The sequence below is a fragment of the Scomber scombrus genome, chromosome 7 (genome assembly GCF_963691925.1).
Source record: "Scomber scombrus chromosome 7, fScoSco1.1, whole genome shotgun sequence".
NCBI lineage: Eukaryota > Metazoa > Chordata > Actinopteri > Scombriformes > Scombridae > Scomber > Scomber scombrus.
The window spans coordinates 25902699-25926579 of NC_084976.1; the positions used below are offsets into that span (position 1 = coordinate 25902699).

The 23881-nt window shown below is 40.8% G+C and overlaps 1 protein-coding gene across 1 annotated transcript; it reads right to left on the reverse strand.

The window, feature by feature from the left end:
* Positions 1-441: 441 nt before the first annotated feature.
* LOC133983512 (free fatty acid receptor 2) lies at positions 442-2754 on the reverse strand. The gene is made up of 3 exons (XM_062422608.1): positions 2672-2754; positions 2395-2449; positions 442-1728 (listed from the first exon to the last, which is right to left on the reverse strand). The coding sequence occupies exon 3, from the start codon at positions 1477-1479 to the stop codon at positions 442-444; it is 1038 nt and encodes a 345-aa protein (XP_062278592.1). The 5' UTR covers positions 1480-1728; positions 2395-2449; positions 2672-2754.
* Between the last annotated feature and the right edge of the window lie 21127 nt (positions 2755-23881).

The window sequence follows — 23881 nt, forward strand, 5'->3', positions numbered from 1 at the left end:
GGTTTTTCTATACAATACACCATCATATTACAAACACCATATACCTGTAAAAGGTTAAAGCTATTAGGAAACCTTTATCTCTTATTGCTAAGTGATGACGTCTGACACTGTTGCTTAGATATTCGTCTCTGTCTACCAAAATGCTTCACAACATTTGCCTACACTGATGAAGCTCTTGGGAAATCCTGTTGTTATGTAAGAAACAGTCTTTATTTGAATGTGACAGTTCAAAGTAGCCTGTCTCTATGGCTTGACACATCTTATTTCCAAATAGAGAGTTTGCAAGAAGACAGTCAAACAGAGACGCGCTGCGCTGTACGCAGTGTGCCAAGCCCCTTTTTCACGTATAAAAATATAAACATGGTATTAATTTCCTGCTTCCAGGGATGAGGAAATAACAAATTAGTAAAGGCTGCTGCCTACAGCTCCTCTTCAGTCAGCTCAGATAGCATTGATCTCCTCTTGTTTGTGTCCCTTATCTTTTGCAGTCTTGCTAATTCCCCCCCGCAAGGCCTGGAACATGTGACAGGACATGCACCTGTTTAGGCGACTTTTAACCCCTTTCATCACACTCCCAACGGTCCCTCTTACAGCAGAGGAGGAGAAGTAAAAAATAAGAGGGTCTAGACAGGCGTTGAACGTACTGCAAAGCAGGGCTTTGTCTCTCCAGTCAGGGCTTCTCCATGTAATATAACCTACAATGTGTGAGACGTTATAAGGGCCAAAACATAAAGCAAACACTACCAGTGTTCCTAGAGCCATGCCAATGGCCCGGAGTCGCCTACGTCGGTCAATATGCTGCAGGTTGGACAGGATCCTGATGAAGTTTATGTAGCAGAAACTGCAAATCAGGAAAGGAATGAGGAAGAGTACCACACAGAGCTCCAGGCGCACAGGCAGGAGGACCCTTAGCTGAGCGTCTGTGAAGTTCTCATAACACACCTCCTTACTGTTCTCATTTAAGTCAAAGCTAGCTGAGACATTGTGGTCTGATGTGTTATTCTGCTGGTCTGAGTGTTCAGAACTTTCATCGCCAATAAGGGGCATGATGAACACAATGCTCAGGTGGAGAAAAGTGAAAATCCAGAAGAAAATGCTGGCAGCAACAGCATACACTGGTCGTCGCTTCAGGCTGTGCTGGATGGGGAAAGCCACACCCAGGTAGCGCTCGACACTGACAGCGGTGAGGAAGAAAGTGCTGTTGTAAATGGTCATGTAAAAGATGAAGCCTGACAGTGGGCATAGTGCGTAGGGCATCTCCCAGAGCATATCGTTCATCACTTCCTGCATCTTGAAAGGCAGGAACAGGAGAAAAAGGAGGTCAGAGATGGTCAGGTTGAGGAGCAGGATGTCAATCGGTGTGGGTCTCTGCCTGACTTTCTTCCAAAAAGTGTAGAAGGCGAGGACATTGGCCGGGAAGCCCAACACAAAGGTAAAGATATAAACGGACAGACAGAGCCCTGTGTGGCACTGCTGCATGGTGGCTTCGGTGTAAGTCAGTCAGTCACCCAGGGATCAAGATGTGTCATATTATGTCCTTGACTCTTGGGAAGGGAGGGGGGTACACTGCAGCGCAGGGAGGTTTGATCTGTCACGCAGTTAGATCCACAAGAGGCGAAGGTTTCTTACTGGGTCAGCGGCCTGGAACAAACCCAGCGAGACAACGTGGTTATCCTGTCCCCGCTGATAAACCAACACTCATCGTTTCCTTCAGGGCGTTGAGCTCTGCTGATGAGCGGGAATGAAAAGAGATTACCACACTGCACGGCAACAGTATTTCAACCTATTGTTCATTTGACATTTTGAGTGCACTGCTACACTTTTTTATAAATTAAATGTTAGTCTGTACACTGAAAGACCACAGGAGGAAGCGAGAGATAATCTGTTAATCTATAATGTTTTTTTCTCTTTTCAACTTCCCCATTTCATTTATTATTTTATATCCCTGCACCATGGTTTATTGTAGGCCTGAATTTTCTCTTAATAAAGAGCCTGTGTTTTGGGCTACCACATGGGTTTGCAAACAAACTGTACTTCTGTATATTGCTTCCCCAGTGTCATAAATAGATTACAATGATGCCTTTATCATTAACACCCAGGCTCTGCTCTCACAAAATGCACAAATACTGGACATGTTATGAAAATAATGACCCTCATAAACATAATGACTTAACTACACAAAGGGAAATGAGTGTCTTAAAGCCTTAGCTGGCACAACTTTACAACATGGTCTGGTAATCTAAACAATGTCTGTATTTAATCGCTGCATTTTTATATATAAAAAAATACAAAATAAGCAATGAAGCAAAGAAATTATTAAAATCTAAGACAACAAATGCAAATAGAGAATACTTTTTAAAGAATTTAATGTAATAAGAAAAGCAAGTTTCTTACCTTTTATGTAAAGAGCTGAATCAATTAAAACTGGAAATATTTGACAGAAGCTCAACTTTTATAGTCCAGATACAAAGCAAAGAGGGAATTTTTTTTACGCACCACAAGATAAGTCTGACGAAACCAAAGAAGTGCCGCAAAATTTCAGCAAATTGTAGTTCCTCTTAGTCAGCAGCAACGGTTTCTCAGAATACAGTATCTCACAGTCTACTTCCTCAGACTATCTTACTATATTGAAAACTAAGACTATACCTCAAAAGGAGCAACTGTGGCTTACCTTATTCCACTGTGTGTTTCTTGGCACACGGGCATGTGGTGATTGCTCAACTGTTTTATTTGATCTCTGCTACTCAACAGCTCTGCAGCTCCTACCTGCTGTCGACTGGCACGTCCCCCTATTTACATGATAATCTAAACATCCAGCGTGGGATCATACGAATTATTATTAGGGAGATACTGCTGCAATTTTTCTCCCACGCTCGCCACACATGGTTTCCGTGGTAACAGCTGGTCCTTTTTTTTGCAATATGAGTAGCGTGGATGGTCTGTGCAAGCCTGTGTGATCTAGGTTATTAAATAATAATTAGTTATTCATGCCCACTTTACACGCCTCTTTATTACAAGGAGGGAAAAGGCATTTGACAAACAGATGACCTGTTGTCAGGATGGTCCCTCCCTTCAAACATGTGCGGGCAGCAGGTCCAGCTATATGGTTATTCAAACAGAAGCCTGATGTTTGGATAACCATATATCTACCCTGCACACAATAATAAAAAGCGTGACCAGTGATCTCAGAGGAGGCTAATGAGGCTTCCTGTTGTGAGATATTTCTGTATTCTGCAGCCCACTGCTGCAAAACTGCTGTGCCTAGAGATGTAAAATAGCGGTGGTCTTTTTGTATTTGCCGCCTAATATCACAACAGCTGGGTCAACTTTCTCTTGAACAGGTGAAGCATGAAGCATGGGTAGTCATGGTTAATTTCACAAAGTGGGAGAAAGAAGCTTTTGAAGTAATAACAACTCAGAGGTGTACAAAGAGTCCTTTTGATGTTGCTTAATGTATGTAAATCACTCTGAGGCATTTTCAGTTGAGCTTAGTCTTTAAACACTTGAGTCCCATGTGTGAGTTTGGGATATTTTGTCACTGCCTGCCCTAACTCCTTATTAGATATTTGTTCCTTTTACCATATCTGTCTCGCCCCTGTTATTGATCTTTTTTTAAATACCTTCTTTCAACTTCCTACATGCGTCTGCACTCCAGTAAAACGTTTTTCAATGTGCTGAGTTTCAGACACCATGCTCCTGTCTGAAATCTCTCTACTGGTTCTTCCCATTTGTATTCCACACATAAATTTGGATAATCACATTGTGTTATGCAAGCTGGTGTGTTCCAAGGCAAGGCAAGGCAAGGCAAGGCAAGGCAAGGCAAGTTTATTTATATAGCACATTTCGGTAACAAGGCAATTCAAGGTGCTCCACAGACAGAGCTGGTTTTACAGTATGTCATAAGGGATTTTCTAAGATGTTGTTTGAGCACAACTTTCACTGCAACATGTGGTTATATTGCATCACTGAAGGACAATCCGCTTCAGTAATTTGCCTGAGACAATTAAACCTCCTGGCAAGAAACAGAGGAGCAAATCAAAAGAAGAAATGTAGACGGGATCCCATTTTACACTTTCACATCTCTTATTTTACTTATCATCTTCTAAAATGATATCGGAGGCAGAATATGATTTTTCACATGAATCTATTAAATTTGTCTCCACTACCAAAGGAAAATCTTATACATCAGTTTGAATGTGTGCTATAAAGCATGCAAGGTTGGATCACTGAGCATTTCCTCACTTGCTTAATAGCTTTAACTGCAAGAATTTGTTATCATTATGAGCAGTAGGTGGAGCAGGGATGTCCCAACACCTCCAAACCAAGACCACATGGGAATTTTTCATATTGTTCAGTTAGTCTTTTATAACAATATAACTGTTCAGTTACATTTTCTGTTCATTATATTCCACAAAATGAAGGTCTAAGTCCTTTTTTAAATTAATATTTTCAGGAATAGTATTTTGGTGATGAGATACTTAATACTTTATTCATTTATGCTGGCCTAAAAGCTATCAATTTGAAAACTGTCAGATTTAAGATACTGGAACCAGCCTGTAAGAAAATCTAATGTTTGTTCTTGTAGTTTATATTTTAGTTTTTGGGTTCAGTAGAATATAAACTCCAAATCAGAGGATATTACAATAACTGCAGCCTTGAGGAAAAGTAAAATGCACATTTTAGTAGAATGAGAATTTTCAGCATATTAGCAATATTAGTACTGCAGTAGGAAACAATAGGGGGCACTGATGAAGCTTGTGGCAATAAACATGGCAGATCAATTCTTCCCGGTGTGTTTTGTGTGCTTCTGAATGCACAAAATAAACACAGATATAGGTTCCAGGCACGTGTTAAAGGTGCATAGAAAGACATTTGAGCGAGGAGGGATTTTCCCAGCAGCATCAGGCAGGTAGTGTGAAAAGAGAAAGCAGCAATGGGATCATACCTTATATAAGCTAGAGATAAAAAGATGTAAAGGTGTGCCAGTGCATCACACTGAAATATCAGAAATCAAATGATGGAGCATTAAAACAATCTTTAAAAAATCATTAAAACATAATTTTGTAAATGAATTCCCTACTTTAACAAATTAGATATTGTTTATTGCCCTCACAGCAAGTTAAGTTTTTTTCCCCCTCTTAAGTATCCCTGATGTTTAAACAGTGAGAGTGAGCAATAATGATTAATGGAGCTGCTAATTATAAATGAAATACATTAGTGAGGATTTTAAAGGACTGCTTTAGTGTCCCACATTGTTTTAAAATTTAGATAATATAGATAAATAGAAAGATAAGATTTAAAAAATTAAAAAAAAAATTTTTTAAAAAGGTAATTACAGGAAACAGCTAATTACCCTTGTATTAATCAATAGCAGACTAATAGAAATGATTAATTTAATAAATGTTGGTATTAAAACCGTTACATGAGCCACTACTGCATGATATTACCCAAAGAAATAAACTGGCTGTCGACGACTCCATCCGCATGGTGCTCACCAGGAAGGGCCACTTTGAAGTTCAATTGACATGGCTGTTATGAACAAAGTGTCATGGTGCTTGTGTTGTTTAAGAGCACAAACATGGGCAGCACAGCCAAGAGCTGCTCTGTATGATGTCAACAGCCTTTTGAAGAGCTGATAGAGGAGAGAGAGGAGGTTGGAGATGATCAAGTGGCTGAGGAAAGTGGACCAAACTGTGTGCGTCACGTCTTCATTTACTGTAAATGGTTTGAATACAAATAAATGCTAAGAGAAAGAGGAAGGAACTGAAACCTCAACTTTTCCACCAGAGCATTGCCACATATGCAACGCCTTTGTCAAAAGTGACAAAGACGTGAATTTTTCCATCATCAGCTATACAGTCGTGCTGCTGTATCGAAAAAATATTCAGTGTTTTATAGAACGGTTCATTGTTTTATTAATAGGCTGTTGCAGTTGTGGTTTCATTAGTTGATTGTGGTAGAAATAGCCAAACCTGCTGGCTCATACAGTTAATTTGTCCAATTTTACATCTTATCTGTCCAGCGTCCTGCAGTGATAGACTCAGCTGCCTCTTATCAGCAAATTTGTTTTGGTCCAGATCAAACAACACCAATCACTCTCTCTCATGGTCACTGTGCACAAACACACAAAGTTAGATGCAATATATAAGGAATGATTGCTACTGAAATCTGTTTGCATCTTGCCTCTATAAGACCACAGTACATCTGAAATAAATAGTTAATTGTGTTACATCAAGTAGATATCTCTGAAGAGATTGCAGCTCTGTGCTTCACGGACTTGAGCATCCCAGAAGCCTCCTTGCTAATCCCTCTGTTAATACCCAGAGCATGAACCTATAAGCTTTCTTATATTTGTGGCTGGGGGAAAAAATAACAACATAATTCTCCGGTCCTGACAGAAGAGTTCAGTGGCTGCTAAGCCACCATATTGCTATTTGAAGAGTGACTTTTCTTCCAACATAGCTGGACTTATTTTATTCCCAGTGACACATTTCTAAAATAAAGCCAGCTATGTTGAAAAGATAATCTTGTACATTTGGCTGGTAGCCTTATCACGTATGACCTGACTCCAAAGAACAACTGCTGGGTGACAGAAATCTGCAAGGAAGAATAGACGACAGTATAAAAGCCATGGAGGCAAAATAGATTTTCAGCCTTTGGCACTCCGCCCATACCAACTAATCAGTTTTATAATGATCACATCAATTCCTTTTATACAGAAATACCAAAAAGGAAACTCTCCTGTAGTCCCATTTCAAAGTGCTCTGCAGTCGGCTCTCACTGCCAACATGTGCAATTAATATTTCAGCCAACATGTGGTGATACACTCCTTTACGCAGTCTCATAAACAAACCAAGTTTCGGTGTAACTTTGCTAAAGCTTGTGATCAACTTCTCCCTCTACTGGGAACAAGGCCAAGTCACACACCTGTACAATGGACTGGTTGTGGGCGTTTATTGGGTTATCTGTTGTTGCCGGGAACAAAGTGGTTGTAAAAGCAAAGCTGATATTGAGGCTGCTGGACTTATGGGTGCTTTGAAAGTGGTCAGAGATCACGGTCGCATACAGCGTTAATGTTTGAGGTTCCTAAACAATATTGCTCTCACGTCATCAGCGCTTCATTATGAGCCTGAAAATGATGAATATGCATAACAGGAAACGGCTTGTTGATTATTTACAAGGCTTGTTGAACTGTGCTTTGTGCTCGCCCATCTATTATACAGCCTTTATTTGAAAACTGGCCTCTATTATTTGTCTGCTTTTTATCTACAGTACAATTAGATACTTGATTACCATTTTTTTGTTGTGGCTTTCATACAAAATCTGTCTCAATTAATCAGTCATTGTTCAAGGTCTTGAATACAAAATGCTTTTAGCCACTTCAGTGCCAATAAAGAGAGTTTAGTTTTTATGGTACCACTGCAGAAAGTGGTGAATAATCTACTGTATATGGAACCGAGCTGATGGAAGTACTAGATGTTGAAAAGCTCAGACTACTCAGACCAGGAGCTTGGATGGTGAAGATAAAAATGTCTTGAGAGATCAAAAAGCGTAGCACTTAAAATGCATCTCATCATGAGAGGAAAAGAGAGTCGAATCAATGACTTTGTCAAACATCGGGTGATTGGTGAGATAAAAGGAGCCCCCGATTGGACCAGAGCCATGCGACGGAGACAGCAGACTCATTCTTGGAGGTCGATGAAACTTGAAAGTCACTTCTCGTCTGATTAGGGTTTGAAATTGATCGATAGATGTACAGAATACACATCTTTTTCATTTCTTCATGGTGTAAAAGGGAAGAGTGGCAAAGCAACTGCGCTTCTATGTTAAGGTGAGATTAAATTTCAATGATGGGAACCTTTGCTAACACTTGGCAGCATTTAGATGAGAAGTCAGCAGCTTATGACCTCACACTATCACTGTAAAATAAGTGGCCAATACCAATAATAGCTCTTCTTGATTTCCTTTCTTACAAGACATTACCAAAAGGTGAGTGGACTGAAAAAAGTTTCACTCAAGAAAGATGTTTTTGTATATATATATATATATATATATATTATATTCTCATTTTCTATAATTGTATTGTCTTTATTGTATTGGAGCACATTTCCAATACAAAAAACTATATATTTGTTTACTTAAAACACAAATTTACACATAAAAATAACTTCAATTATACATTCAAAAGGTCCAGGGGGAGAAAATAGAGCTGTAGTGTAATGTGCGTCTTACTGATGAAGTAAACCAGGTCAATTTTCACATACACACAGTGTTGCAAATACTGTTCCCTTTTCTATTGTTTTGAGCTTGTTGTTTTAGCTAGCATTGTCTTGTGAAACTTGTTCATTATCAAAGTGCGGAGAAAACCGCAAGCCATTTTTTCGCTTGTTGTTTATTAATCTTTAAACCTACAATGACGTGGGGTGAGGGGGGGAGAGAGGGGGGGGGGGGGGGCAGCACGACAAGCTGTAACAAAACACAGAATTTTTAAAGGCCCCATGAAATGAAATACATTTTCCCAGTTTTAATCTGTGTTAATGGTTCATTTATGTATTGTTGTGTGTCAAAAAGTCTATCTTTGAGTATGAGTATTGATGAGTATTTATTATATCAAAGTTCATGTTTTTTTTTTTTTCTCTTCCCGTAAAACAGTTTTGGATGTTTGATGACTCATCTTGCATTCAGGGGTGTGCAAGAGTTCATCTGATTAAATGTGGTTTTGAGCAAGTTGTAAGCCACACCGGCCTTATAAAACCTCACATCTTCGTTTGTGGGTCATAGTGACTAACACAGTAATATGGAGAGAGATAGCAAGAGATGTGTGTTTGGATATTAGTTTGCTTATTTTTTGAAGATATGTAACAGGCTGATAGGATAAACAGCACTTTTTAGGTCAGCAAAAATGTCATTTCCTGAAGACCTTCAAGGTCCTGTAAAAAAAAAAAAAAAAAAGTCCTTATCAAAAGCTGCGCAAAAATATATCATAGAGCAATTTTATGTAAGTGAAGCTTGCCAAAAAAAGTTGTAAATGTCATTGTTAACTCCCCCAAAGGCCTGCTTAACATGAGGTCACGCAGCCCAGTGGTGGCATTTTTTAAGGGCAGAGATATTCAAGGGCTCTCTGGGCCACATTTTGCAACTCAAATAAAGAGCAAATAAGCAGGAACATGATGTTATATGCTCACAAGGCCTGACACCAATGATTGTTTTTCATTATCAGTTTATTTTTCTGATGATTCATTTAGTCTTAAATGCCAAAAGTAATAACAAAGCCCATAATGAATTAGCAGAGCCTAAGTGGATGTTTAAAAGAAACCAAAAAAAACAATTAATTAATAATATTACAAATTAAAATGAAAACAGCAAATGATTTGGTAGTTTATTTTATTTGTGACTGAAGCAATTAATGGTTTCCCAAAATTAAGTTTTTCATCTTTCAGGTGATCAGCTAATCATTTCAGCATTATTAACCTACACTTAATTCCTGATTTATAACATTACAATTCAGTTGTAAGCAGATCTAAGAGCATTTTCAAGTGATTCATAAGGTATTTATGAAAAGCATCACCTCTGAAGCATCTATAATTGTAGCATTAACAGTTAATAAACAATAAAGTATGACGTGGCTGAAATATTATATGATATTTAATTACACATGAACAAATCTTTATCACATGTGAACATCATTCACGGGCAGATTTAAAACTGAATATATATATACACATGTTCAAAATTCATGAAGACGTGTTGAGCTTGAAGTTCAAGTTTAGCTTGACAAAAATAACCTTTCACCTCTCATGGCCTTCATCTGCAGATGGGGTTTGCTCAGTTGTTATGGAGAGTGAAGGTATATTTATAAATACTTCATACAGTGTATTCAACACAACCTTCAAATTATGAAGATGTACTTAAATGTTTATTAATGCTGAATAAAGTGGTTAAAATAAAGTTTTAACGTCATTTTTCATTTTGATTATTTTTTGTCTATCTGGCTAACTTTGGCTATGCTAATGAATTTGACTTAACTTGATATTGCACTCAGAAATGTTTAATGAATTGCTAAAACGAGGATAACTTCATTACAGTTGACTTATCTGTCGATCAAAACCATTCTCAATTCCCCTCTGTGGGTGTGAAAGATAAATTTAGTATTTTAAAGAAGCCAGGCTGAGACCAAATAAGTAGGGCAACACATCTACATCAAATATCACACACACACACACACACACACACACACACAGACACACACACACACACACACACACACACACACACACACACACACACACACACACACACACACACACACACACACATAGGGGCCACAACCTGTATTTAACAAGAATGCAGAACGTAGACCAGATCTGGATCATTGCTATCAAATTACTGATATCTGTATTTGCATGGTTGATGGACGAGAACCATTAATCTGTGAAATTATTATTATTATTATCATTATTATTAGTAGTAGTAGTAGTAGTAGTAGTAGTATTGACAGAGAAAAATAGTTGTCAGCTTTGTGACGACACATTTTAGCAAATTAATTTAGTTTTTTAATTGTTTATTTAGAATGAAAAAGTAGAATTTTCTCAACTTATAAAAGAGATATTTAAAATTCTAAATCACCTAATTTAGAGATACATGGTTTCCTTTGGACATTTGACACGATAGTGCATAGTGCAGAAAAAGCACTTAGGTTATTTAGAAACAGTGGTGTCAATTACATAGTGTGTTCATGGACAAAGTACTCTGCAGCATGTCAGCTGGCAGAGCAGCATATTGTGTGCAGACATTGCTGCACTTTCACAGTAGTTCGTTGTTCAGCAAGCAAAGCTCCTCCCTTCAGCAGGCTACATACATACGGTGTATCTCTGGCTCAACTCTTTGATAAGTAAATCTGAGGGATTCCTGCTGTTTTTGCATCAGTCTGGATTTAATACACACCTACAGAATAAAAGGTAATCAATAGTATTTTTGGTTGTGTGTGCTCTGCAACTCAGTCATAACAATGTTGGCCAGAAGTGTCCGTAAACCAGGAATGAGGCTATGCAGCTGGTGTCATGTAAATATAAGTCAAGTTCCTAGTAGAGTATAGCGTATGTCCGGCAGGGTATTATAAGCTCCAGTGACAGACTGATGATAAAAAGGTATGTGGGGCTTCCCTGCAGACATGCCACGTTGGAAGAGAGCTGCCTGTTTAATCAGGCTTTTACTACTACATGCAGCACCCTACCTCACCTTTACTCACTGAACTGATATTTACAATTCTGTCTTTTTCTTCATCCTCTGCCATAATTATACACACACAGAAAGACACATTTTTGCATCTGAGAAATTTGGCCAACACCGTGGCTGCACAACTGCTCCTGGAATTATCCTCTGATCTCTGACACAGCTGGTTGGCATGTTGGGATATTTGAATCTCCCCTTCGACTTAAAAGGTGCGTGTGTTGTTTAAATAGCCTTAAGTGATAATTGGTGTAATGTAGAACCTGCACAGGGCCATACAGGGCTGTGCAGAACATGGTTGTGTGCATTCATTTCCTGGCCTCAAAGTGATATTATGTAACCTTTTAACTCTTCTTAGAAATGTAAAGTTGAATTTGTCAGCAATTAAACAAACGCTTGCTGGAGCGAATACACTCAGGGGTATTGCTGACATAGCCTTTAGCTGTATTCAGACCAAAATCAGGGCTGTGTGAAAACACTGTAAGGGACTGCAGTGGTGGGGGCATGTTGTTTACAGCACCAATGAGACAATGAAATACCATCAAGGAGTTCCGGTTGCAGCAAATTAATGCACTGAAAGGCTTATCAGACACCAAAAAACACTGAACAGCTACAAAATAAAAACGTGATTTCCCAGGAATGTGCACATAACCTTAATTAATTAATCTTACTGGCCAATGCAATGACTTGAGGCTGAAGCCAGTGCCGAAGTACATTTAAGGGCAATGCCATCAACCTCTACAAGATGCTGGTTCCAAAACATCCCTGATCCTAATTTGACTCCTATTGAAAAAGTCAACTTCTCTCAGGAAATATCGAGTTTTTCACGGAGTCATTATGACCTCAGTTCCACATTAGTATGAAAGGCGACACCCTGAACTCCTTATCTGAGGTGCTGGCTCCATGGTAGCTCTGATACAAACCCACGGATGACGTCACACCTCGCTACGTGCATCTTTATATATAGTCTATGGTTGCAGCAAAAGTTGGGCCTGGTTCAACTTTTTTGTTTGGCACCACCACTGCGTCAATACACTGCTCTCATTCATATGAATAAGACAGCTGCATGTTTTCACACAGAGCTAATGTTGGTCTGAATGCAACCTTTGTAGCTAACATTAGCAAACGTTTAGATAGATATTAATGTATATTGGACATTACTGGCTCAGCTGACTCACTTCATGACCCTTATTACAATTATGCTGCTGTTACACTATGTTTCTGGTATTTGCCATCATCTTGTAAATGTCACTTGTGACCACAGTGGCAGCTGTTCAGTAAACGTTACTTTAAATGAAGATCTAATAGTATTGTAACAACACCAATCAGCTTGTTTTTCTGACTAATCTTCTCTGTCACAGCCGTAATTCCTTCTAGAAATGTTATATGTCTATGTTAAGCCTCCGTAAGAGTAATAAAATAATCTATTCATGTCATTAGAAGCAAGTACAAGTTTGACATAGCTGCAGTAGGCAGATAGTGGGCCAGAAAGCACTAAATGAAATCCCCTCTGTAACTGCATTTAACTGTGATGCTGCCGTTACTTTCTGTTCTTGGCTGACATATATTTCTAGTGACGTGCGCATCTGTTCTGTTTTATACCATCGTCTTTCCTGTTTTCTGCTGACGTTCAATGGCTTTTTTCTGCAACACATGGCTTAATTATGAGTACTAGCCACAATGCAAGTTCAAAGAAAAGATGCGTATGTGCTGTATTGTGGGAGTTACTGTGGTTTAAGTCTGAGAAATGTCAAGCTGTTTCCTTTCAAATTCTTGGTAGGTGTGAATATGAGTTTGCTTGTAGGTTGGTGTGGTATTTATTTTGGTCAGGATCTCACTCTTAGTTGTCTCTCACTGCAGCTCACTGTGCTCATTTCAAATAATTTTATGGTTAAATGTCTTGTCATTTCTCACCAGAAATCTCTGCTTCTTAAGGAAACCATGTGTAACTATCACTTAAGAGTCCAGTATGTATGATGAATTGATCAGTCCCATAGATGTTCTATCTTCAAATGTAGATTTCTTTTTTTTTTACAAGCCCTCCAACGGTTTGCTTCAGATTTATTTTACTGAAAACCTCAGTAAAAAAAAAAAAACTGCCTTTATTTGAAAGAGAAAGCATGAAAATATGAAAAACAACATGATACGTTCAATTGAACCAACAAAAGATTATGATGAAACACAAAACTCTTTGAAGTTATTGTGTTTGATATGTATCCCTGAAGGCAGCAGTTCACCTTTAAGCATCTATAAATAAGCCTGTGACAACTGAGGATTTCCTCGTTGCTGCTACACACTACTATAGTTGTTTTTCTCCTTGTTTTGTGTGTGCGCGCGCGTGTGTCTGTGTGTCTGTGTGTCTGTGTGCTGGACTACAGGCAAGAATAACTTTGCCTATGGCATGTATTTTAATTTCAACACCCACCATCATACTTGCACAGATGGTGAGGGCCCTGAGGAGAAAAAATGGTTGAAAGTGATCAATAGATAACCTCAAAAATCCTCTCACATGGCTCCCCCTTGTGGGATGATGAGGCATGAAGTCTATGGCTTCCACAGTGCAGTCTTGGCTTATGATTTACATTTTAGACACTCCCATCTAGAGCGTTTTTCAGTTAGTGAACTGTTGGGGATTCACTGTCCTGCTCAAGGACACTTTGAATAACTGTGGCACAGAGTAGAGCTATAAATTCAGGGTTATGTTGTCATGCTCTAAAATGTTGAGTTTTTTTGGTCAGTCATATCAGTTCATATCCCTGTGAGGCTCATATTCTTGTGCCATTTCACTAAAGCGGGTCAGTGCCCAGAGTGAGACATGTGTCATCTCACCTATAGCGCTTACAGCAGGGGTTCAGTGTCTTGCTCAAGGACACCTTGACACGGATGGACACATGGATCTCAAAGGACATTGCAGTTCACTTCAGTGATGATGGGGTCTCATGAGGGCTATCATGTCTGACCCCTTTCTTTTCTCTGGTAGTGGAGAAAAAATGTCATGACTGCAGTAAGTAAGAGAACAGCACCATCATAAATGTGTATTCACTTGGGAGATAGTAATTAATTGGACTAAACTCTGTCAGTACCGTATGGCTTCTTCTATGTCATTTCAAACTGTGAAATGCCATCAGATCTACAAAAAATATGTATGGCTGCTGAGCCAGGCTGAATTTAAATTAAAATTGGATTAGGATTATATTGGCCATCTTGTGGTATTAACTCTTACTGTGCAAATCTACCGCAGTCTCCTGAGTAAAATCAACACAGGCTCTATCCACATTCAAGTCAGAAAAGCTCTCTGTGTGACACACACACACCAAAACGAGCACTCATCAATACAAAAAAAAATGCCCTATTTGCACCCAGCACACTTGAGTTATGTTTGCCTTTAATTTATGAGCCCCAAAGGGATGCGTAAACAATTACAATTACTTGCAGCGGTCACAGTAAATCATGGTAAATTAAACAACACGAGCAGATTTACATGCAAATTGGCCAAGGGAAGGTGGCCACATCAGCGTTTGAGGTTTACTGTGTGTGTTTCAAGACTATCGAGCGTCTTGTAATTTCAGCCATTTATACCATAAACAAAACACTTCACTCCAATGACAGCAGACACAATATAGTATACAAAATATTGTGTTTGTGAAATGTTAGACAATGCTGTAACCTTTTCTAGTGCCAGGTACTCAAATGCACTCCATCTCCACTCATTACAGTGCTAGACTACCGTGAAGTGTCTTCAATAGTGAGCAGCAGGACTGTTCATCAGAGGTGACGTACAAGTGGGAGCAAGGGATTGGGAGACTGATGGAGCTGTGATCCATGGAGCTGTGATCCAAACACACGCTCTGCACCTCCACAACAAGCTGAAGGAACAGATTTATCTGAAGAGAATCAACAACGGCGCCCGGTGTACACAGGCACCATGCATAATTAGCACTACAGACAGTGAGCAGAAATATGCTCTGACTGCAGACAGTTATGTGATTCAGAGGAACACCAGAATAAATAGGTGCTTGTGTGGTCTGATTCACTATCAACGTGTGTGAGGACATATTGTACTGAAAAATCGAAAGATCCTCCTGTTTGGAGGACTGCGATCATTTTTGAAAAAGTAGAGGTTTAATAAAATCCTTATTGCGAATTCTGCTATGAATAATCAATCTACACTGTGATGAAAATAGGAAAGCTGATGCACTGAATCTGTTCACCAGTAGACTCCATATGCAAAGACATATAAGAGTAATAATTCTTTATTGTTTTTAATAACATAAACATCTTTCAACAATTCATAGAGCCCAAAAAATGTGCGAAGCAAAGATAAATACTGTACTTGTACAATCTCATCTGAATATTCGATTTACAAGCATGAATTTTCCAAAAGCAGTAAAGTAACTCTTGCTCCAGGTGTCTGGTTGGAGCCAGCAGAGGAGGTGTGTGTTTTTCATATTTTTTTTCAACTTTGGATATTGAGTTTATACAAAGCTGGTGCTAGTCTGCATTTTCTTTTATTCTCAATTTACTAAAAAACATGGCAGTTTGTCTCCTAATACTCCAAGTCCATTTGTTCCCACTAAAGCCATGACTCTTTGGTAAAGGTAACAAATAAATACTTTTAATTCAATATATTTTAGACTGACTCAAAATAAATTTAAGTGCTCATATTCATCATAATAAGGGAACATGTCATTCAGTTGAACGGTGTGGCTCATTAATGAGATCAGGTTTTGGCTGCACAGACATCTGTTTTAAAGATTAATTCCTTGTTGGTTTTGGTTTACTGTATGTGTTGACAATAAGAGTAATACAGATTATCAGTGGGTGGTCTCATCCTTTAAAATTCATATGATTTTTGAGTACACTTGAAAAATAGTATAGATATCAATAAGTACAACCTAAATAATCAATTTTACAAGAATATCCCTGAGTTTAAAAACATAATAAATCAATAAATACATAATATGTTAATGTAGTAATGACATCCCATCATTTTTAATGTGCTACCCATGACCAGTGTACAGACAGTAAATTGTTACACTGTGCTTTTTCAGCAGAAAGCTTTGCTGCTCAAGTCTTTGTGCTGACCTCATTCATGCACGAATGTGATTATTTTCCAACTCATTTAAGTCATATAAAAGCATTTAATTAATAAGTGCCCATCCATTCGCGGGGTCCCCTTCATAGTTAGTTGAGCATTACTTTCGAGCTCCGCTGAGGCGAATCCCCTTAATTGGGAAGTGTCATGAGAGGCATCTGTAAACAGAAGGCGCAAAATAAATAGTTCCATGTACATCAAGACCACCTCTACAGCTAATTTCTCCTTTCCTAATTGTCATCGTTCCCAGGGGCCAAGTCCGTCTTGTGCAAGGTCTCTTCTCATTTACCATCTGTCATTATTAGATCTCCTCAAGTGTCAAATATATTCATACAAACACCTCAAGCGCATTTGGCCAAGGTAGTGTTGTTTAGTTTTGATGATGAATGAATGAGGGGATGTAAGCTTGGTCAGGAGCTATGGATCACTGAACTTGTCTGCTTTGAGGAGGCTCTCGGCAAAGTTTGATGCATGACCAGTGCTTCCAAATATCAAAATGCTACAATACATGAGGGTCTGGGAAACATAGTGTGGGTGTTTGGAGAGGAGGGCTGATGGGGGAACATTTTGTATGAAAACCCTTTAGTATATTTCACTTAATTTAATACATTTCTCATAACAGAGGCTTAAAAAGGGTAAATTAGGCCTCGTACTTGAAGAAAATTTGTCATTTGTTTCTAAGAAAATAGGACCTTACTTCGATAAAGTTAGGTTCTATGATCCCTGTGGGACATGCGTTCACTTCTTTTATTAAAGAAAATGACTTTAGAACTGAGATACCGGGTTGTGACAGCTCGTTTGAGTGCAGAACCTTGTGCAGTCAGTCTTGCTTGGTGGTTTATTGGATCACGTCTGTCAGCTGTTTGTTTGTGTCAGTGGATGCGGGACAGTTGTAGAGTGTAGTCTGCTGACATCTGTCATCATCTTGGTCTCCCTCTGTGAGCCTGTTGCTGGAGAGACACAACAAGCCCTTCATTGCCAACATGTCACGAAGAAGAAGCAGCAAAACCTCTGACATACAATGCTACTTTTAAAAACTGCTACTGTGTCACAAAGACTCAAGACTACATACATTTTTATGGCATCGGGATTGTCAATCGTAAAAATGCAACATCCACTTAAAGCTGCTGTCAAAGCTTCCTTCAAGAACAGATACAACCACAAACTGTCAAGTCGACAGTGCAGGTAGAAGTGGGCCTATACTGCTGCACACATGCAAATACAGCATGGAAGTATGATATGATGAGACAGCTCTAAATATAATCTAAGACAGCCATGTGCTGCAAATCTACACCATCAATAAACATACGCTATCTGTTGGCTGCAGTTTCAAACTATCATGCCGTGTCTCACTCACCTGGTGGCTGAAGTGGCCAGGGTTCCCGTGGCCTCGGCCATGGGTTTGCCACTGTGCAGTGGCATGCATGTGATCATTACCAGGATGATGATGATGGTTGGCGGGCATCGTGGCAGGATGTCGCTGTGTATTAGGCCGCTGTTTTACTTGTAGGTGTCGTTGAGCCACAGGTATGTTAACAGGCGGCCTGGGGGGTTGAGGGCCCCTATTTGGGGATTTGTGCTTGGTCTGCTCCTTAGGGAGAGTTCGGAACTGTGAAAGGGGGATAACAGGAGGAGGGGCTGGTGGGTGCTCAGCTCCAGCAGCAGGAGCTCGAGCTTGGTGTCCAGGGTGAAGCAGGGCAGCCTGGGTTTGTTGTTTCCGGTTCGGAAATGTTTGAGCCCTTTCTGTGTGTGCTTTAAGTGCAGCCTGGGTTAAGTTACTGGGATTAGGCTGGGCAGAAGGGTGCGGGACTGGAGCAGTGCCTCCTTGGCGAGGTTGATTGGCACCATGTATGATAGGCTGTGTCTGTGTGCCCAGACCTCGTGGTGTTTTTTGGATCGGTGCTGCTCTGTTTTGATGGGACATGTGTGCCTGTGGAAGGTGATTAGGATCAGCCAAAGCTCTTGTATCTGCACCCTGAGGTGAAGTCAGTCCCTGTTGTGTTGTGGGTCCTTGTGACACAGCAGAGCGGCCAACAGAGGCCTGCCCGTTCATGAGAGGCAGTGCCTGAGGGCTACTGCTGTGTGTGGCTTCATGCCCGTGGGCAGTCTGGCTACCGGGCAGACCTCTGATGTCTTGCTGAGCTCTCTCTCTTTGTGTGCGGGGGCTTCTATGTGTGTGGTTATCAGGCTCAAGCTGCGGCACTCTAAGAGTGTGTGGGCTTTGAACATCGGCTGAGCGGCTCCTTGTATGTCTGTCCACTGATGGTGCATCTTGTCTGGCTGGAGGTCTGCTTCGGGAAGTTGTTTGGCTTTGAGGTTGAGGCTGAGATCTGTTTGGCGTTCTAGTCTGATGGACAGCGGGAGAGTAAGTGTAGTCTGTCGTCGAAGAGGTGAACTCAGGTGATGTCTGTCCTCTTTGAAGAGTCTCGTTGGGATATGCTGGTGTCCCTCTGAGGCGATCCCATGGCACCTGTGGACGGGAGGAGCTGGCAGCTGAGTTTCGATCAGGCCTGTTATGAGGCTCTGGATTCTGCTGGTAGGTCTGTGTGTTTGCATTTCGCTGAGCGGTGTTGTTGCTGTTATAGTGTGTGTATCCAGTCGGGATTGGTTCAGACTGAGCATGATGACTTGTGCCTGTGTGTTCATTCTGCCGGGTATCACTCGGATAGGACTGCCCACTTTGCATTCTGGGATTTGATTGCCCAGTTTGTATCTGGGTTTGTGAAGCATTATTATTGGCTGCATTGGTAGATGGAAATGAGCTATCCTGATGAGCCTGTTGGCCATTGGTTGGGTATGAGTTAAGATTGACATGAATGGTGGGCATTTGTGCATTGTTGTTTTGCTGGGCAGTCTGTGGCAGCGTGTTAAGGCTGACGTGGACCGCTGGTGGCTGGGCACCGCCCTGGGCACCACCAGCCTGTATGAGAATGTTAGGATTTTGCTGCTGTGTGTTTGGGAGTGTGTTTGCATTCTGAGCATCAGTGTGTGTGAACGCCAGGTTGTCAATGCCATTGTGTGGGTATGAATTTGTGTTCTGAATGGCATTGTGTAGGAGTCTATTTGTGTGGGTACGCCCATTGTGTTGGTGTGTGTCAGAGTTATGCATGCCGTTCATCAGCAGTATCGGTGGGTTGCCAGGGCTTTCACGCGCGCCTGTGTATAAGTGGTCAGGGTGGTGTGTGTGTGTGTTATGGTGATAGAGAGGGGGATGGGGACCTTGGCCCAAATCCCTTGCACCATTAGGCTGTGGATCAGAAGGCTTAATGGGAGCAGATGAAAAATGAAGGGAGGGAGAGAAGAGGCAGAAAAAGAGAGATGGAATAAGAAGGTTAATTTGTGAAAAGCCATTTAGCATCATCACATGGACAAACTAAAGACAAAATTAATACTGAATCATATATAAACTTTATGGTGGCTTACTATAGGCCTGGGATTTGCATCAGTCTTCAACACTACCACAGTGTCACTTTGTCTCTGCTGGTCTGAAATAATGGAAATAAAGTGCAAGAACTTAAGTGCAAGAAAACACCAGAGCTCTTATGTAAAATATAGACTGCGAGCATCAAAAAGCATTTCATAAAGAGTGTGTCACAGCAAAAGTACAATCATGCCAACAAAAGCTAAGAAATAAATGAAAAAATGGACAAACAAAAATGTCCACAATTGCACACACAGACTTACCCCTCCTCCTTCGCACAAGAAACAAGATGAGGAGCACGATGATTATGATCAGCAGCAAACAGCCAATCACAATCCCTGCCACTTCTCCTCCATTGAGACATGTGTCTGAAATAGAAAGAATGTTGACAAATGAGGAGAATTAATAAACATAATGAGTCGGGAGCTTAGACAGATTTGACGAGTAAAGAGAAAAAAAAAGAAAGAGGAGAAGATTCTGTACAAGGATGATAAAGTAATAGTAGAGAGAGAGAGAGAGTGTGTGTGTGTGTGTGTGTGTGTGTGTGTGTGTGTGTGTGTGTGTGTGTGTGTGTGTGTGTGTGTGTGTGTGTGTGTGTGTGTGTGAAAGTCACTGAATGACTTTGACCACATTCTCACCAGATCAATCTCCCAGGACACATTCAGCCCCTCTCCTGTCGCTAAGACAGATACAGGGACGGAGTCCAAAACCTACCGTCATCATTATCAGTCACAGAGAGGTCAGCATCTACCATAACTCACCTACGATGGCCAAGTCTGTCCCTTGCTCCGACGTGCCTCCTGTGATGCCGTTTCTGGCCATGCAGACGTATCGGCCGCTCTCAGTAGTCGAGACAGTCGGAAAGCTGAGCACCCCGCTGTCGGGCTGGCCGGATGCGACTGGCTGCCCATCACGTTGCCATGAGAAGAGGGCAGGGGGCAGCGAGTCAGACAGACAGGTGAGACGCACCGTGTTTCCCACCAAAACATCCCCTCCTCCTACACAATCTTTCGGGGTCTCCTTGGTAAGCACAGGGGTGTCAGGGCCATCTGGTTTGGTGATGATCAGAGGAAAATTGTTAACAGCATCACAAACATTTGATTCACAAGAGCAACAAAGAAAATGTGTATATTAACTTTGGGCTTAATTCAGCAAGTCAAAGGCATGAAAGGTCTAGCTAAAACTCACTCAGCTAATGAGGAAGTGCAGTAGCCTCCACCTCTTCAAATTAACATGTGTCTTAATAAGTCATGGTTACCGGTGAATCAGATTGGCTGGTGAGGGACATTATGCTCAATATCTTGCACAGAGGCTGAAGAAAAATACTGCATAATGAGGAAACACTTCCCAGACAAATTACTGCAGCCTGCTATTCAACATAGTTTGTTAGTCAGACTAGAATTTACATACTAACCTTTAAAGCTTAGCTTGACTTTCAATTCAAATTATATACAGCAACAAAAAAAAGTACAACAGGTTTCTGAAGTGCTGAAGCAATAAATTGTTTAACTGATTAGTAGATTTTAAAAAATCAAACAACGGCACTTGATATTTGATTAATTCGTAAAGGGGAACAGATGGTGATCAATTTGATTAAAAATTCTACCTTTTTAAATGTGAGGACATGCCGCTTTTTCTTTTTTTCATCACCATAAATTAAATGTTTCTGGGTTTTGGATTTGTTTTGGATTGGACAAATTTAAAGAAAGGTGTTGTTTTGTTGTTTTATAGTTTGGTCTTTGTTTCTGGTGTAATCAGTGCTGGTGTGATTTTCTGTCTAAATGTGACATCTCGATTTTTGGTTTTGGCTAATCTCCTGAAGCTTGTGATGGAATGGGACTTGTATACCTGTTGTGGAGTGTATCTGATATGAAGGAATCCATATAAAGTATAATTCAAAAGAAAGGTGGAAAGGTTTGAGGGGAATTATCCAATGCTCATTTCATAAACTTTAATTGGAAAGCAGGACTGCAAAATCCCCTCTGAATTTGATATTGCATTGTTTATTCACTCTACATGACCAAATTCAGTCTGCTGTCTGGTGCCTTACATGTCCATTAATGCATGTATTTGTGGCATGCATAGTCTCAATGGATTTTACCATCACTCATGACCTGATGTGTGTTTCAATTGAGCAAAGAAATCTGTGTTAGATGACAGAAGATAGGGATGCTGTGGATATTTCAGTAGGCCACCGGGGTGATGTTGGCAGTGTTGGGATAATACTTTGAGACTGTCACACTAGAATAAGGGGTATGATCAAGACAAATCAAGAAGCTTATGGAAGAATGTCCTGTATCTGAGTGCAATTCAGCACACTATATTCAGTGCAATGTGGATAAGTAGATAAGCTACTGCTATTTGCAGTGGCTACAGCAGATTAGCTGCAACTTCGATCAGTGCACACTCACAGTAGACAGTGAGGCTCTGTGTGGCAGTGCGGGCGCTGACAAGGTTGCTGACAGTACATGTGTAGTCCCCAGCATCACTCCGCCTGGCTGGGTTGATGACCAGCGAGCCACCTGAGATTGTGATCCTGGAGTCAGCTGTGATGGTTGCACCTCCTTTGCCCCACTGGACTGTAATTTCTGTCCCAGATGTCCATGTACAGCTCAGAGTGACATTATTTCCCTCCACGGCCACTGACGGCACAACCAGACTCACACCGGCCACTGCATCTACACAGAGAGTAAAACATAAAAGATTCCTCCAAAGAGCTGCAAAAGCAGAATTACCCCCCAAAAAATAAAGATTTCTAAAAGGCACCATTAGCTGTTGATCATCAGAGTGTGAGAGAGCTTTCTTCAAAGGTTGGACTGACAGAACAATGGAGTACAGTTTTATGTTTCTGTTGAGAATAATTTGTAATCAAAGCAAGTGAGAGCCAAGAAGGGACAGGATTCAGATAGAGGCACAGATGTTGAAAAAGGGGGCAGACGGAATGAGAGTTAGCGGAGATGCCTCTTGGCGGGCAGCCTAAGTTAAATAATTGGAGAGGGAGAAGAGGGGGCGTATGGACGGAGAAGGCTGTGACTAAGAGAGAACCGCAGCAGCAACAGCAAACAAACAAAAACATTCAGGCAACTACCAAATAGCTCTAATCACTTGCATTTTTGTTTCCGCTCGCCTGTGACTCAGCTGTAGCATTTTGTATTTTAGGATTTCAGCTGGCTCGCCTTTCCAGAGTGACTTATGAGTGAGTATGTAGGAGGTTGAGAGGCATGCTCAAGAACACAGCTGCCACATGACATGAACTGCTGTTGTGCATTTGGTGGATGTGACCTTTCAGCAATAATAGACTAATGCTTTTAACAATTTGGTCACCTTGCCACCCCATTAGCGCTGGGGATGACAGGGATGAGAGAGACTGCACGTCATCCCTCCAGTGTGGGCTTATAACTCAAAATAAAGAGACACTCAGCTGTTCAGGCTCCATTACAATACTGTATGTTAATGAATGCAAATACTGTATGTACTGTATGTAAATGTAACGCTACATTTAAACTGCTACCATATCAAACATCTCAGAGCATGAGCGCTGCATATCAAATGAGTTTTAATTAGCATAAAGCCCTGAGCCAGTAGCTTCATCCCCTCCTCATTTTTCATTAATTTTACCTCGCCTACTATGGGTCACTAATTTCATTATACCTCCCAGACTAATTCTCTTACTCCCCAAATCCTCTAGATTCTCTCTTTACTCCCTTCAGTTCCTCCTTAACATTATCACTTCCCTGAAAATCTCCTTCTCCCACACACCCCAGTACCCCTCCTTATTTCCTTTCCTTTACCTCCCCTCCCACTTCTCTTAAGTGAACTTACAGGCAAACTTTTTTATTTCTTACCAAACACCCTCAGCTGTACCGATCTGGAGTTAGTAGCCAGGCCTGTGGTAGCAGAGGGGGTCACCTCCACTGTGTAGTTTCCTGCATCTCTGAGCTGGGTGCTTCCGATTCGCAGCTGGGTGGCAGTGATGGTGACCCTGCCCTGGAACTGGGCCACTGGGTTAACCACCGCATTTCCTCCGGCCCACAAACCAAGGGTGACTCCTCCTTGGTACTGCCATGTCATGGATAGTACATTAGGCACTGTCAGCACTGTGAACACTGCATCAGTACCAGTTTGAATCAGCAAAG

Bases quoted from the DNA above. Each gene is read 5' to 3' on its own strand.
- LOC133983512 (XM_062422608.1), bottom strand. From the start codon at position 1,479: ATGCAGCAGTGCCACACAGGGCTCTGTCTGTCCGTTTATATCTTTACC.